At 44.6% G+C, this 15,226-nt stretch overlaps 1 protein-coding gene across 1 annotated transcript in view; it reads right to left on the reverse strand.

Annotated features, from left to right (window-relative positions):
- Positions 1 to 15,226, reverse strand: part of mycbp2 (MYC binding protein 2) — a gene marked incomplete at its 5' end in the record, with an annotated part of 59,029 nt that overhangs the window by 40,865 nt on the left and 2,938 nt on the right. Inside the window, 9 exons of the mRNA XM_079230623.1 lie at positions 1,500 to 1,576; positions 1,772 to 1,910; positions 4,085 to 4,158; positions 4,261 to 4,357; positions 4,515 to 4,586; positions 5,066 to 5,308; positions 6,729 to 6,925; positions 7,022 to 7,175; positions 9,425 to 9,640. Coding sequence (XP_079086749.1) covers positions 1,500 to 1,576; positions 1,772 to 1,910; positions 4,085 to 4,158; positions 4,261 to 4,357; positions 4,515 to 4,586; positions 5,066 to 5,308; positions 6,729 to 6,925; positions 7,022 to 7,175; positions 9,425 to 9,640 — 1,269 coding nt within the window. The remainder of the gene's footprint in view (positions 1 to 1,499; positions 1,577 to 1,771; positions 1,911 to 4,084; positions 4,159 to 4,260; positions 4,358 to 4,514; positions 4,587 to 5,065; positions 5,309 to 6,728; positions 6,926 to 7,021; positions 7,176 to 9,424; positions 9,641 to 15,226) is intronic.

Consider the following 15,226-nt stretch of genomic DNA (forward strand, 5'->3'; position numbering starts at 1 on the left):
ATAAATAGATCTCAGTCAGATTTACAACCGTGTTGTAAATCTCTCCTGGCGGGTTGAGTCAGGAGAAATATTGGAATACTGATTTGGAATTCAATTAATCGGACAAGCTTTAAAGCATTGGGGACAGGCCCAGCACCAACAGCATCCAAACATGACACAGCAGGTATACACTGTGATGCTCTGTGTACAAATGCTGCTGCTGGAGGAGATTTTCCTTTTAGAGCTCAAATCGTCTTCCTCAAATGAGAGAATACGCAGAACAAACAGCAGCTTGTTAACCATAAACGCTGGGCCTTCGACTCGTTCCTTTACATGTCTGGAATGATGTCCAACCCGAGTGATAACTGAACTTCGTGCCAAATTGCAGGTCAGCTGCTCCTATTTTTACCCATCCAGCCAGTCTGGGTTACGGTAATCTGCAGATAAAGGGTGCGGCGAGATTATGCCTCCACACAGACACAGAAATGTGCAACAGGCGACAGTCCCGGCCTGCTATCTCCATACGAGGCTTGCTGCACCACACCTCCAGCACAGAGACACAACCACACCCTGCAGCACACTGCACGGCCGGCATGCTGGTCTCAAAGAAACGTGACTTATCTCACTCAGTAGGCCCAGTTACTCCCTCCAGTGATACTGCTCCATTACAGGCTCAGACTGTAATGGATTTAAGACTGCAGTCTTAAGCTTTGTTTATACTTGTGCGTGAACCCGCTCAGGCGGCACGCGACCAGCGAGCATCCACAACGGCACTTATGCCTTTGCGTTATTCTCCGAAACTAATTTGTTGACTACTTCCTTTATACAAGGCCTGAAAACAAAGAAACCAAGTAGGAAACGGAGTATACAAAAACTAAAAGGTTGATTAGCCTGCAATTTTAATAGGGTCGCAAAATATTACTGAAATGTAGATTTCTAAAGAACTCCGGTTTCTAAAGCATCTTCGTGTTTCTGCTCTCACATACATTCATGAACCCAGAAGGCTTCACTTACTGCTTAGCTGGGTGAAATACTTCCATACTTCTCAAGCAGAGGTCACTGGCTGAACATGCAGAGGGAAACTCAGATGTTGGTCCAGAGCACAATAAACAATGCAGAGACCACGAGCCATCCCAAAACAGAAAAATAAATACAGCTTCCTCATTCTCTTTTATTTAAAAGGGCAATATAGCTTTGAGGGCAACCAAATATATCCCCAACAGGAAGAGATGTCTTATTGTTATGCTTTGGTGTAGTGCAGCCTGACCCAAGAACATCTGACTGCAGCTAACTGCACACAGATGTTATGAGACAAAGGGAATGTTGGTTTTATACGACGGGCTTCATGTGGCCAGCGTGACGAAAGAAGGAAGAGAACGCGTGCAGAAACACAACTCATTGAGATCTTTTTGTTTTTTCACGACATCGGGCCTCTAAAGTGTCGTCCGCCAGACGAAAGCTGTTCAACGTTCGATTGTTTTCTTACTACTGTTTAGGCAGATATGATTTTACACACTCACCTTTCCCGAGGCGGTTTTCATCAAAGCAAACTCCCTTCCAGCTGCAAGCAACGCCGCCTCTTCATCAAAGCCTGTGCCTGGGAGGACAACATGTAGAGACATACACAATGAGGCAACGTCGGAAAGTATGCTGCTTGTTTATTTATTTTATTCATTTGAGTTTCAAATCATTTCTGACATATTTGCAAGCCTCGTTGACCCAAAAGCCTGTTGCATGTATACGTATGCATATGAAAGCCTTAGACTGAGATACGTGTATTTCCATCACTCACTGATGATGTGCAGATCCTTCTCCAGGTCGAACAGAGAGATGCCGCAGGCGTGCAGACATTTCCTTGCCAGCTTCAGCTGCAGTTCCTGCTGCAGGGCCGGGTCTGAGCTCATGGTATAGATCCGCACCACGAAGCCATCCTGTGGGAGTTGGGGGTTTAGCTTTATGACTCACCGTTGCTACAGTGCGGCACTTAAGAGTGCAGCTGATCATTTTAGGACACAGGAAGTCTCTTAATGAAAACATATCCCCACTTTCAGCCCACTGAAACAGAGCCAAATCAAGAGAAAGTTCAAAATCATGAAAATAAATTGCTTATTTCTTTTTCTTGCCATGAGTGACAAGCGAAGATGCATCTCACTTGCATATTTTTGACATCAAAACCTTGAGTGCACATGTGTGATGGACTTTAGTCAGGGATGAGGTAATTTTCTACATATTCATTGGATAACCACACTCCTTACCGGAGTCATGGATAAGTCTATCAACTGGTGCTCCATTCATCCTAACACCACCATGGCGGGTGTGATCTAGCCACAACTATCCAACACTAGCAATTTGTTATCCGTGTTGGAATGAACCGCTGGCAGGTCGAGGCTGATGTGGTTTTGCTTTTCTTCCCGGGAAAGCATCACACGACAGGCGGGGCGTAGCGGGTCCAGGCGGGGCGCGTCGTGGCAAACGTGGCCGTCTTAATCGTCGTTTTTTGAAACGGTCTTCGTTTCTGCAAGTCCAGATTAAAACTCAACCCGGGAGTTCTCGAACTAAAACGTCTTTGACATCATTTTTTTTAACGCCTCTGAAGCGCTGTGCGTTTTTAAAGACGTATGGGTGTGGATGCAGCCTCTGACTCAATGCGGGGCGAATAACAGATGACGCAACTGCAAGAGATGTGGGCTAGTCAGACTGCAGGGGTCCGTGGCTGAAGAAGGGGGCAAATTACGAGTAAAGAGAGGAACACAACGAGGGAATTGTTGGGAGACAACCGGGGTGGAGGAGAGGATGAAGGGTAGACGGTCTGGTTTCCACGGTGTGGTAATGATGACTCATCTATTGTGCTTTGGTTCCCCGCGGAGCAGAGCCCATGTGCCCCTCCCGCCATTAAATAAGCGCCTCTATCCTCTGCCTATCAATCCTTGACCTGCTATACTTCCCCCACATCACCCTCTCCCTCCGTCTTCCCAGCATATGAAACCCCCTCGTCGTGTGAATCATGTGGTTTTCCCTCAACCGTTAAGTGGTCTCTGCTGGGGTTGGATTTGAATAAATAAAAAAATGCATGCAGCTTCTAAGGACTCCCCACTCCTCTTCCTCCTCCCCATTCAATACCCCATCCCCTTGATTAGCCTACAGACTGCTATCGGGGTAGCTGCGACGGCAGATATATGGATTTCACAGCTTCCCCTCCCCCACTCGCATTACATAGTGCTTATGCAGATAACCGCTCGAGAGAATAAGCTCTCTGGAGAATACCCACATCTGGTGCCACACCCACATATAGGCAACACACACACACACACACACACACACACACACACACACACACACACACACCCCTCTCAGTGGCACAGCTGGTGATCAGCTGGGAGACAGTGAGGCTGAGGCCTCCACGGCGGGGTGACAGATGCTTCACGGAGCAGTGCAAGAGGAGCAGCTACCTTAATTTGACTAACAAACAATTTTGTTTTCATGAGGGGAACGCATAGAGTATGCGTGTGTGTGTGTGTGCTGAATGGCTCCGTAAACATATGGTCTCTGCATTTCTTTCGGTCGGGAACAACTAACTGCTCACAAACACTGACAACTGAGACGGACTCACAGCCTATAATTTAACTGCGATGTGGTTCAGGATGACTCGCCACACTTCTGGCATAACAGATTTGTTTGTCACTCGCACGTCTGAAGCCACGGATACCAGAACGTTAATCTGTGCAGCCGTCCTCACCGGCGTCGTGCAGCGTCTCGAGGGCGGAACCGCGACCTGAAGCTTTGTTTATGTCTAACTCTTTGCTACACACGCCTAAATGTGAGGTTTATTCCCAATAAAACACTGCTACTTTACTACATATTAGATCATTAATTCATCATTTTAAATCACTGAACTATTTTCCTATTATCTGACCTTGATCTTTGACAGTGTCCGGCGGCATGTCTTCTCATTTATTTATGGATTCTATATTGTTTAATGTGTAACGTCCTCTTTAAAGTTGATACTGATTAGATTTCACATAAAAAAAAGTGCCTTAAAAAGCCTTAGAAAGATGAGGCATGCTATCGTCATGGTGACAGAGTCCCAGGGGGACATGAGACGTACGTCTTTGCAGGCTGCGATCTGGTTGATGTACTCTCCGTCTGTGAAGATGATGTTCTGGCCGTCTGCATGTTGACCTGCAAAGAGACGCAAAGTGAATAATACGCAGTAACTGAACTGTGAGGCGGGTATTTGTGTGTTGTTTTTGTAAACCAGTCACAACAGTGTGTTCTCCGTACCCGGCATGGTGACGGTCCCCTCCTGCTCCAGAGTCTCAGGGTTGATCTTGATGGCCGACATCGTGTGGTTACTCGAGTCCCGATACAACAAGTAGCCCTGAAGAACACAAACGTGATCGTCAGGAAGGAGGATTTCTAACTGAATCCTCACATATTGTTGATAACGATGAAGACGATACTGTATATTAAACTCAAAGCTTTTCCAAAAGCCACTTGACTGAAATGCATGTCTCGAGGAAAGCTCCACGACCAACCTGAGCAAAGCCCAGCCACGACCTCTTCTCCTTTCGGTTCCTGGTACGAGACGTGGAGTTGTACACGTGGCCCTGTGAGGCATTGATAAGAAACACATGAGCAGACGACCACATAATGTAAAAATAAATACATATATTCTTTATCAGAGTCATCAACGAGAGTATTTCGTTATAAAGCAGTGTTCTCTGCTAGAGGCGCTTCTGTCAACCCGTCAGTAGAAATACAGTTCAACAGCAACACAAACTGACACCTGCAAAAAACTGATAATAACCTTCATGAATTTAGGATTTACTGCCGGATTAGACCGCATTAGTTTCAGCCCGGTGTACCTAATAAATTGGAAATGGGGTATATAGCTTTATAAGACAGAGCCAAGAAAAGCAATCCTCCTTAAGATTTGTGACGGTGGTTTGTGTATAAATAATCCAGTTAAACGGTGTATTTCTTGTAGGAATTAAGAGAATTCTCCCAACTCATAAACTCATAAAAAGCCCCAGATTTAGGAGACGTTGTGTTTGTCACACTGCATGCAGCTGCGAGTGTCCCGTACCCTGACGGTGCCGCTGTATCCGGAGCCCACTTTGTAGAGCCCGTCCTTGCAGAGCAAGTACAGGAAGGAGCCGTCGGTCTGCAGGAGGCAGCGCTCGTCCTCGTCGATGGCCACCTCCTTCAGGACCCACTTGTTCATGAGGGCGGCGCGCTTGATGCCGTTCCCGAACCAGTCCTGGATCTGGATCTTTCCCACCAGGACCGCCTGCACGCTCCTCTGTAGGGCATTGAGTATGGTGGGCACCTGGAGGGAAGGAAGACACGAGGAGGGGAATTAGCAGAACTGCCAACCTCTACTGGGACATTATGGGGTGTGTTTTGGGAGGTGTACCGAGCACCAGGCGTACTGCACATAGCCTGCATGCCATTGTGATGATTCACAGTCCAGTCAATGCCAAAGAGATGAGGAACCAGGACACACACACACACACACACACACACACACACACACACACACACACAGTGGGGCCTTGTTCAGATGTTTACACTTTAACCGCATGCAGGTAAAGGGTGAAACCGGTTTATTGTGACTAAAGCATTCCTACAAAACTGAAACGTGCTTCCTGTTTAAAATACTACTAAAATCGGAGAAATGCGGTTTTGATATAACGCAGAAGCTATAACTAGGATACAGAGGAGAGAAGGGGACAAGCCAGAGATTGAACTGGCGTCAGAATGCGGTGCAGAGTCAGAGCGTCTTGACATTTTCTAAAACTCAATTTGTGGCGTCTCTCTGCTCAAAGGGAAGTGCACGGCGGAGCCAGAGGTTACTTTATCCTTCTACAGTGCACTTTGGCGATCTGATGCCTTTCTGGTGAGATGTAGGGGAAAAAAAGTTTCATCGGGGATGGAAGAAAATCACAAGACCCACTGCCGCATTCGCTAGTTGTCTCCCTGTCTGAACTACGCAGCGTAGTGGTCCAGACCTGTCGCAGGAGTCATGTGACATTAGTTTTCCCAATGGATTGTTAATTTTATAACTTTGAAGCAATTCTGAGCTTGAAAACCCGATAAATTACATTCCATAATTATGTTGACGTCCACCTGTCTGCAATTCTAGTTAGACTTATATAATTCTAAATGTATTCATGTAGCCTAACGGCAACACCCTTCATTTAAATTGGCCATTGATGCTATTGCGTAATACTACTATATCAATATGAACCTCTTTAATGATTCCTCTTGATGCAGTCAGTTTCATATGGAACCCTTTCTTCTTCCTTTCAGTGACAGTGAAAACCCTCAGGTGACACAGCATTAACATTCTCCCATTCCTTTGCATTTAGGACCCTTAATTCTGTTATTTAAAATGATAAGACTTTCCTTTAAGGATCTCTGAAAGCAGGACTTCAGTAAAAGACACATGCTGCAGGATGCGTAGCCTTATATGGCATTATTGGGGCGTTCATTATGCTAATGTCCAATTATCATGATTGCACAGTTGTCATTTACCCCATTTACGTTGGTCATTTACACGGTTATCTAAAGTTGGAAGCGTTCGATGAATCTGACGTGAGAACTCTCGTACGAGTCCACCGCACACAAGTCAGACAGTAAAGATAAGAACTCAAAGAAGGTTTTTGCATGAGGTCCATTGTCATCGGGAAAGTCGTCTTATTGTCATGGAGGGTGATTTATGGTTTATGGTTCATGGTTTTCGGTACCTGTATCGTCTGGCAGGCGTGGCTGCCGTTGTTGGTGAGGATGGCGGAGACGGCCTGCAGGATTTTGCCGGTGTCTCCCCAGGCCACCACCAGACTGAAGAGGCAGGCGCAGGACAGGGCGGTGATGGCCTGTCCCGTCGGGTCGTTGGGCCCCGTGCTCCGGACCGTGGTCTCCAACAGCAACTGGAAAAGAGACTCTGAGGGAGGCGCACAGGTGGAGGGCGGGTTAGACGTCAGTGAAAGGATGTTTAGGATGCAACAACACACCTATAGGGGAATGGGCTCAGCCTTACCCAGCACATCCGGAGGCTCGGTCTGAAAGCCCTCAGGCTGCTGTCCCTGCAGCATGTCCAGCAAGGCCTGCAGGCTCCGCAGGCACAGCGAGGGGTGAGAGAACCGAGTCTCTTTTATCAGCTCAAACACCCCGCACAGGCCGATGCCAATGATCTGCACACACACACATACATACATTTTCTGTGAGCTAATGAACACCGTGATGTCGCACCAAAGCCTGAGTCTTGCTCAAGTAGCAGCTGGGATGCGGCTTCACACATGAGATAAAATGAGGATGAAACACACTGACATTCTGTATTGATGCAGAAAACAATCTCTTGAGGTTCACATCTGCTAAATAAAACAGAACTGATCAAAATAAATAAAAAAGAGGCTTGAGGTGGATGTTTTCTTCTGAGGACATGTCCTCATCCTCCTACAGTAGAACAGCCTACATTAAGCTGAGGGTCACAGTGTGTACAGTCACTACCGCTGGCTTCAACATCCACTATGAACCTTCTGTGTAACAGACCCACGGGAGAAGGGAGGCGGGAGAAGGAGTGTGGCCTAGAAAAGGATGCCGTGTCCGTGTGGCTCGTTAGTGAATCAAATTATTTATTTATTTATTTATTTATATATATATATATATATATATATATATATATATATATATATATATATATATATATATATATATATATATATATATATATTATACTAATATGAAATAAATCACGGCGACATATTCAATCAACAGTAGCCACTTTAATGTGTTAAACCTTTCCATCTGGACGCTCCAGTATTTACCTGCTGACCCGGGTCAGCGAGCAACGACTCAAGTTTTTTTTTTAAAGGAACAGGTTTTTAAAATAGGACTGAGTTCCTCAATCCATTCGATTGCAATTGTCAAGGTCCCAACTAGAGTCAATTTCAGAGCATAAGGCTGTACATTGTACAAGGAACCTGCTTCATCATTACAAATATTTATGCTTAAGAATGAATCCCAAAGCAGTTACATTGATGTACTTATATTAAAACATGAAAACACCACAGCACTCAACGCAATTAGGTGCAACTTAACAGTATTTAACCCCAAATTAGCACATCTTAAAAATAATTTTCCAGTCCATGTTTTTAAATCCGATCTGCAAGCAGACATCCATCTGCCTTTAGGCTTGGTGGTTCAGGAGAGCAGCCAGAGGCATGTTTTGATTTAACCGAGGTTCGATACCCTCGCATGGCCAGATCCCGTGTGTGTGTGTGTGTGTGTGTGTTGGTGTGTGTTTGGGTGTGTGTCGCCAACACTGGGGCGCAGTTTTTGCAGTGGTGTTAATGGCATTCATTGTGTGCTTGAAAACGAACTATTCTGATTTATAACACAATGCAAATATTGATTTTGAAAGTGCAACTGAAGGTGGACACTAGGGCTGACACAAGCAATCCCCAAAACATTTATCGTCATCGAATAGCTGTATTCGAGCGGCCTGTAATTGCAGAGAAGGTCTGGCCAGCACGCACCAGAGAGAGAGAGAGAGAGAGAGAGAGAGAGAGAGAGAGAGAGAGAGAGAGAGAGAGAGAGAGAGAGAGAGAGAGAGAGAGAGAGAGAGAGAGAGAGAGAGGGGGAGAGATGACCTTCTGTATTTTGATGCTTTGGCAACATTCTTTTTGTTTTTACTTTCATGCCAATGAAATTTAACTGACACAGAGAGAAAAGGGAGAGAGAGAGAGAGAGAGAGAGAGAGATCTAGTGGTACAATTAGGAACGCACTCGTTTGTACAGTCTATGAAACACCGCTCATGGAGCAGGTTTTGTGCCGCACCATTTGCTTGAGCCGCCCCAGTGTGCATCAGCAGAGAGAGAGCACAAGGCGGCTGAATAAGAATTTATATCGATCAAAAAAATATAGTACCTTTATAGTGGTAGCCCATAAGAGTTAAGCGTACAATTTATTATTTGGTGTCTATATATTTAAAAAGCGCTATTTCACCAAGCCTAAGGATCGTTGTAGCACTAATTCACTGTGGGACTTTTCCTCGGGGTAAAAAGACAATTGTTATTTCTGGAAATCAACTATTTACAGCTAAGCTATGGGAGAAGAAAAAAAAATCTATATATAATATGTCGCATTGCCGGTCCATTAATTGGTGCTCCTACCATTTGTAGTAGTGAACCGACAGCTCTGAGGAGGAGTAAGATAACCCGGCGGGCGCACAGAGATGAAGAGGTACGCTGAGGGGAACACCGGCTGTAATCCTCACAGAAAGAGGGTGTCAAACCTCTTGTGAAGGGACTCGAATAATGAGTCCTACACGCCGGCCCGGGGAGATGAAGGATCGCTACCCCCCGAAGATAAAAGGGCACAGCCCGGCTCTCGCCTTGATGCCCACGCCACCGACCCATCAGCGGCCAACGCCGCTCATACCTTTGGCAGCTTCACGGCCGGCTCGCGGTACTCCTCCTCCTCCTCGCTGTCGGAGTCGCCGCTCTGCACCGAGCTCCTGGAGGCCAGCACGAGGGAGGCCTCTCTCTGCTGCCAGTCCAGCACACAGTGCCGCACGTTGCAGTAGACATTGAAAGCAGATGGGTTGCTGTGCAGCTTGATGTCCGGCACGCAGAGGGCTCCATCTAGACACTCGGCCTGTGGGAAGAAAGAAAGAAAAGAAAGAGTCAGGTTGGTCAGCAGATCTGATAGAATTCAGTGCAACGATAAGCTATTAAGCACAGCCCAGAAACGTTTATCAAACATCCATTCATTAGGAGTATGCCTAATCGTAAAGAGTGAGCCTTTTGTGTTTAAACCGGACACTCGGTTCCCTTGGGCCACTAAAAATTCCTTAAAGTTACTTTGATGTTGGCGGTCCCTGTGGACGAGAGTGGTAGTGTTTCCCTTTTTGAAAACCTCTCATTTTACTGCAGCAGGCGTCAGATAGTCCGCTACCCTCAGCCCTGGTTATGGTTCTGGTCGGTGTTGGCGCCAAGCGGGGACCGGGAGACAATTTTTTAAACGATATTTGAAACGATATGAAACAAAATGACTGGACTGACAGCGTGATGCCTTGCAGACAGCAGCAGTAACTCTATATTCACAGAGCTGGAAGTGCATTTTAATCTGATCTCTATGCAGCCGATCAGGTTTTTGTGCTTCTCCAACCCGGGCTGCTGCATCGTGTCGCGTGGACAGGCAGCTTCAAGTCGTTCCTTTCGGGTCGCGTCTCTCGACTGCTCGTGACTTTCAGCGCTCGTCCACCAAAGACCCGCGCGGCCCAACCAGCGAACGAGACCAGAGCTCGACAAGGAAAGTTCTCAGAGGACCAGAGGTTCCTGAACCTCCAGAACAAAGTTATATAACATCAACATGTTGCGTGTCGTTCTTTACAGGGTCAGTGGTGTCTTCATGCCTAGCCAGTGACACATCTGTGGGCTGAAATGACTCTGCGCTCCTCGGGAAGCTCCCTTTTGTACACAGTGGGCTGGACGAGTGTTTACCCATTTCAAGATCAGCTCAACACTGTTACAAAATGGCTTACCCAACATTTTACATAACCAGTGCAGGGAAAAACAAGAGAAAAAAAAAAAAAAGGGTTGTGTTCAAGTTTAACTTAATGGGAATTAAAAAAAAAAAAAGTACCAAAGCTTTAAAAGATCTACTAGAAGAAGAAAAAAAGCAATGAGATGAAACTGAAACAGCTGAGTAGACTAATGACAACCGATGAATCAGCATGGAAAACATTCGCTAATCTTGAGCTATATTTAGGAGATTCTCCCTTCATTAAAAAAGGTTTTCTTTGCGGCTGCTCCTCGTCCCAATTGAGGCTCTAAAGATAGAAGGTAAATCATTTTGTTCAGACTGTTAACAAATGAGACAAATACATGCTTTTGGGGCTAAATTCTAATTAGTTGTATTTGTACTCCTTTACACGAGGGGATCCAGCCTGGATAGAAATGAGGTAGAAAAGCCAAAAGGGAAGATTTAAAAACACGAAATCATCACAACAAAGCCCTTACACCCAAAACGTCCTTATGATCAGAGAAGCTACGCCACACAGACGCATCGATGAGCTTTCTCCATCCCACCAAAGCTTTGGTAACTACAGCCCCGAGGCGACCTCCAGAGAATACTATTGATCGATCGGGCCTCTGGCAGCGCTGCGCTTTTGGCATCCTAATCGCAGAGGGTGATGTCATCTATTTGGGGAGAAAGGTTGTTCGTTCTCGGCTCAAAACGGGTGGGAAGTCAATCAGCTCCCCTCTCATCTCGTGTGTGACCAGGTGACCGAGCTGCACTCACTTTGCCTTGAGAGAGAGAGCGTCGGACGATTTGAAGCCTGAAGATGCTAAAAGCCCAAACCCATAAAGCAAGAAAGAAAATAGGCTTCTTGGGACGTGGAGGATAAACAAAAAGATGGAGTAGAGACCAAACTACTGCACGATGTAGCTGAGCGTTTGATAGAGGAAGCTTAGTGTTGAAATCCCAAGCTAAAGGCAGCATCTGCAATCCCCAACAAACAAAACGCCAATCTGAAACTGGAACCTAAATGGCTCAAAACTAAACGTGCAGCAACACTAGAACACAATGCAATCTTAACCGGTGTCTCCTGGCGCATCAGGTTTGTTTAATTTAGATTTTCCTTGTAAATACAGAAACAAAATGACCTTATTTCAGCATTAAATTATGGAAATATACCTATAATTTATACGGTCAGATAAAAGTTAAATAATAGCTGCTGTAATTTTAATGATTGTGCAACCGACCAGTGGGAAATGATGTTAAACGGCACATAGTATGTATATATTAAAAAAGATCAATCCTCCAGGAACAACACTGTGGGTTGTGAGGTCAATTTGACGTCATGGTCACACTCTGTATTGCAGGATCCTGTCTCACACTCACACACACACACACACACACACACACACACACACACGATGGGACTTTGTACTGTCGTTATGAAAGAAGCGGCTGGAAAATAATCAATTTTTTTTCTGAGCAAAACAAAACACACAGAAATTAAACTTTTGTTTTATTCTGATCTGTTCTGTCCAATAAAATTAGAACATTCGAGAAGACCTGTATCTGAAAGTAATTCCCATAATGCAACTCGATAGCGTCACTCAACAGACCCTCCCAGTCTGCCATACAGCCACTTCTTTTCAACTCTGCGCCTCCAGCTTGTTTGCCATGGCCGTTGATGATTAGAGTGAACCGTCACACGACATCTGATAGGTCACATCTCAGACAGAGCATGAAGCGGTTAGGTGTTGTTTGACAGAAAACCATCAGACACGTTTCTCTGAAAGTGGCTCCTTTAAGGTATGTCATGAGTCACATAAGCAGAGGCTATTCGCGGCGCCGCACAGCCCGAAGACCTGCTGCTGTTTAGTGGTCCTCACTTTGCAACAGCCCCAACATGCTGGTTCATCCGACGGTTCTCTTTTGTGTCTCTGTCTGCGCTGATGATTTAATGGCCATCTAAAAGCTCCGGAGAAGGCTGCTGTAGAGTCCTTCGACCGCACTTAGACAGATACGCATTTCACACTGCTGCCTTTATGGAAAGAGACGAAGAAGAGTGGTCGTCTTCCAAAGCAGTGGCTCAAGCGCACTACTGTTACTTTGCAATTTGTCAACGGGAGAATATTTAAATCGGGGAAAGGTCATCCAATAATCGCTAATGGCCTAAAAGACGAGCCAAGCCTGTAATTACTCAGACTCAATCTCTGGCGATGCAAAAATCCCCTCTCGTCTCCGTGTTGACCCATGACAAATCTTTGTTTGCATTAGGAGTCAGTTAAAAGTGCTTCTAATCAGGCGGCAGACATAACATGTTCCATCCAGAATGGTGAAAGAGTATTTGGGGATTCAAGAGGTACTAGAAATACCTCCAGAGCTGCAGGAAGTTTTGTAAAACGACCTTCTGGGTTTTCCAAACATCACTGCACATTTATCTTTTCGGCGAAATGGATGCTTTGCTCTGTGACTCCAGTAAAAAGCTGCTGCTCATACCCAACGGTGGAAAACAATTTAAATTCCAAAATCATGTATTTTTAAATCAATTCTTTAAAAAGTGAGATGCTGTAGAATTGTACTTCGACACAACACCATTGTTCTGCGATACATTAATGTAATTGAACCTGTGTATACATGCACCATGGGTTATGAGCTCATCATATTCAATTCAGCCTCTGAAACACATCGTGTTCATAAGCAGCTTTTCTGCATGAGCATAGTTTTGCAGCGTTCTATGCAGTGTGATGCCTAACTTTAACAAAGCAATAATAGTACTGGTATGAGCTAAAGAAAAGGTGGGAATTTATGTTTTGCAGATACAATTCTGACAAATTGAAGAGAGATGTAATCCTGGCAATATGAACTTTACTCTGCAGTTTATCAGTTGCATATGAATGATGATTTGTAGGCGATGCCGTTTCCGTTCAATTCAATTACTTAGTGAGTCAATTCAAAAACACAGACAAGAATAAAAAGTTACAAAACATGAGCATAGTAATAGTGAGGCGATATGGCCAAAATCGATCACGATATGAATCTTTTCATATCTCCATAACGATATACGTCACAATATAGGTCTTTTCATATCTGTGTAATGAGTTATATCACAATAAAAGGTAATTTCAGCAACCATTTATATCACGACTTAGCGTGTTTCTGGTCATTCGGTGAATAAATAGTCTATATGACACAAACACATGGTTTTGTATACTCGCCGAATTAATGACTTGACATATGTTCACAAGTTCACAAGTATGTGACACATGTCACAAGTTCACCACTGCTGCGAGGCAGATTTGATAGATTATGCTATTTTGATAATAGATATTACATAGTTTTCTAACGCCGTCCTATTGCGCGCATATATATATATATATATATATATATATATATATATATATATATATATATATATATATATATATATATATATATTATATATATATATATATATATAATTTTGTAGCATTAAGCAGTGCCCATAATTGCAGTTTTTAAAAATATCCCATTACACATCTGCTCGTACACAAGACGTTACATCACCCTCTTCACTCGGATGATAAGTGTTTATGCTCTGTGCTTCGTTCCGACTCCACTTCCCCATGTTTATGAGCACAGAAGCAGACAGAGGCGGAGGAGAGGCTCTTTCAGACCACACTTTTGTCTGACAAGGCCGGTGAGCGAGAGTGAGCACAACAACACAGACACAGATGCAGCAGACTGCCTGTGGAACGGCCCACGTTTCTATGCCCGCCTGCCAGTGTTGTCCATTCTCCGTCTACATGGAAGATCGTCCAGGACATCAACTCACCGAACAAGTCAACCCGAAGAGAACGAGCCCACTCTACGTTGAATCTGCTGCCTGGAATAGTTTTGAGGTGAACGGTGACAAAGCGCTGCAGCCTCAGTCCATCTCTGCTACCATCACATTAATCTCTCTTGCCTTTGCCTGCCAAGTGGCTGTAATGAAATTAAATCCAAACACCGGCTAACAATATAACAGCCCAACCACAGAGCAGGCTATACTCTCTTTCTCAGGGAGGAATAGCAAGGAATCCATTCAATATAACAAAATGTATGTATGGAATGTAACTAGTTAATTTAAAAACAGGATTATGGATCATTTGAGCATGGAATGTACTTTTCCCTGGGACCGAATGGCAATTATTTGTGTTTTAAGTCTGTGGTTTCATGGGATTTTGTATGTGTTTTCACTTTTAGTCTGTTATTTGTGTTTTTATAATGGTGCATGTGTAAAACTGCTACACTGATTTAATTAAAAATTCAATGTGATTATAATATTATAATTATGATTATAATAATATATATATATATATATATATATATATATATATATATATATATATAATTTAGACAGCATCCACTGATACAGACTAGGTTCTTTGGATGAAGGAGATGGAGGCAGGCAACTGTTGCCGTGGAGATGGGGAACACATTAGGTCGCTCGGCAACAGGCCATCATGCACAAGGCAGGGCCACTCCCATGTGTCTCCTCCCGCCTCTCCACCTCCTCTGTTCTGGTGTGGATGGGCTTCCTGGCACCTGACCGGCCGACGCCGGTGACAACAACAAGTTTCTGCCGAACACCTTTGGGATTTCCAAGGAATTTAACTTCATCTTTGATCTCATCCACAACCTGTTAATGTGTTAATGTGATTCAGTGGAGAGTCAAACCAGCCGTCAGGATTTATCGCTGCA

Source organism: Taurulus bubalis, assembly GCF_910589615.1.
Source record: "Taurulus bubalis genome assembly, chromosome: 15".
In the NCBI taxonomy this organism is placed as follows: Eukaryota; Metazoa; Chordata; class Actinopteri; order Perciformes; family Cottidae; genus Taurulus; species Taurulus bubalis.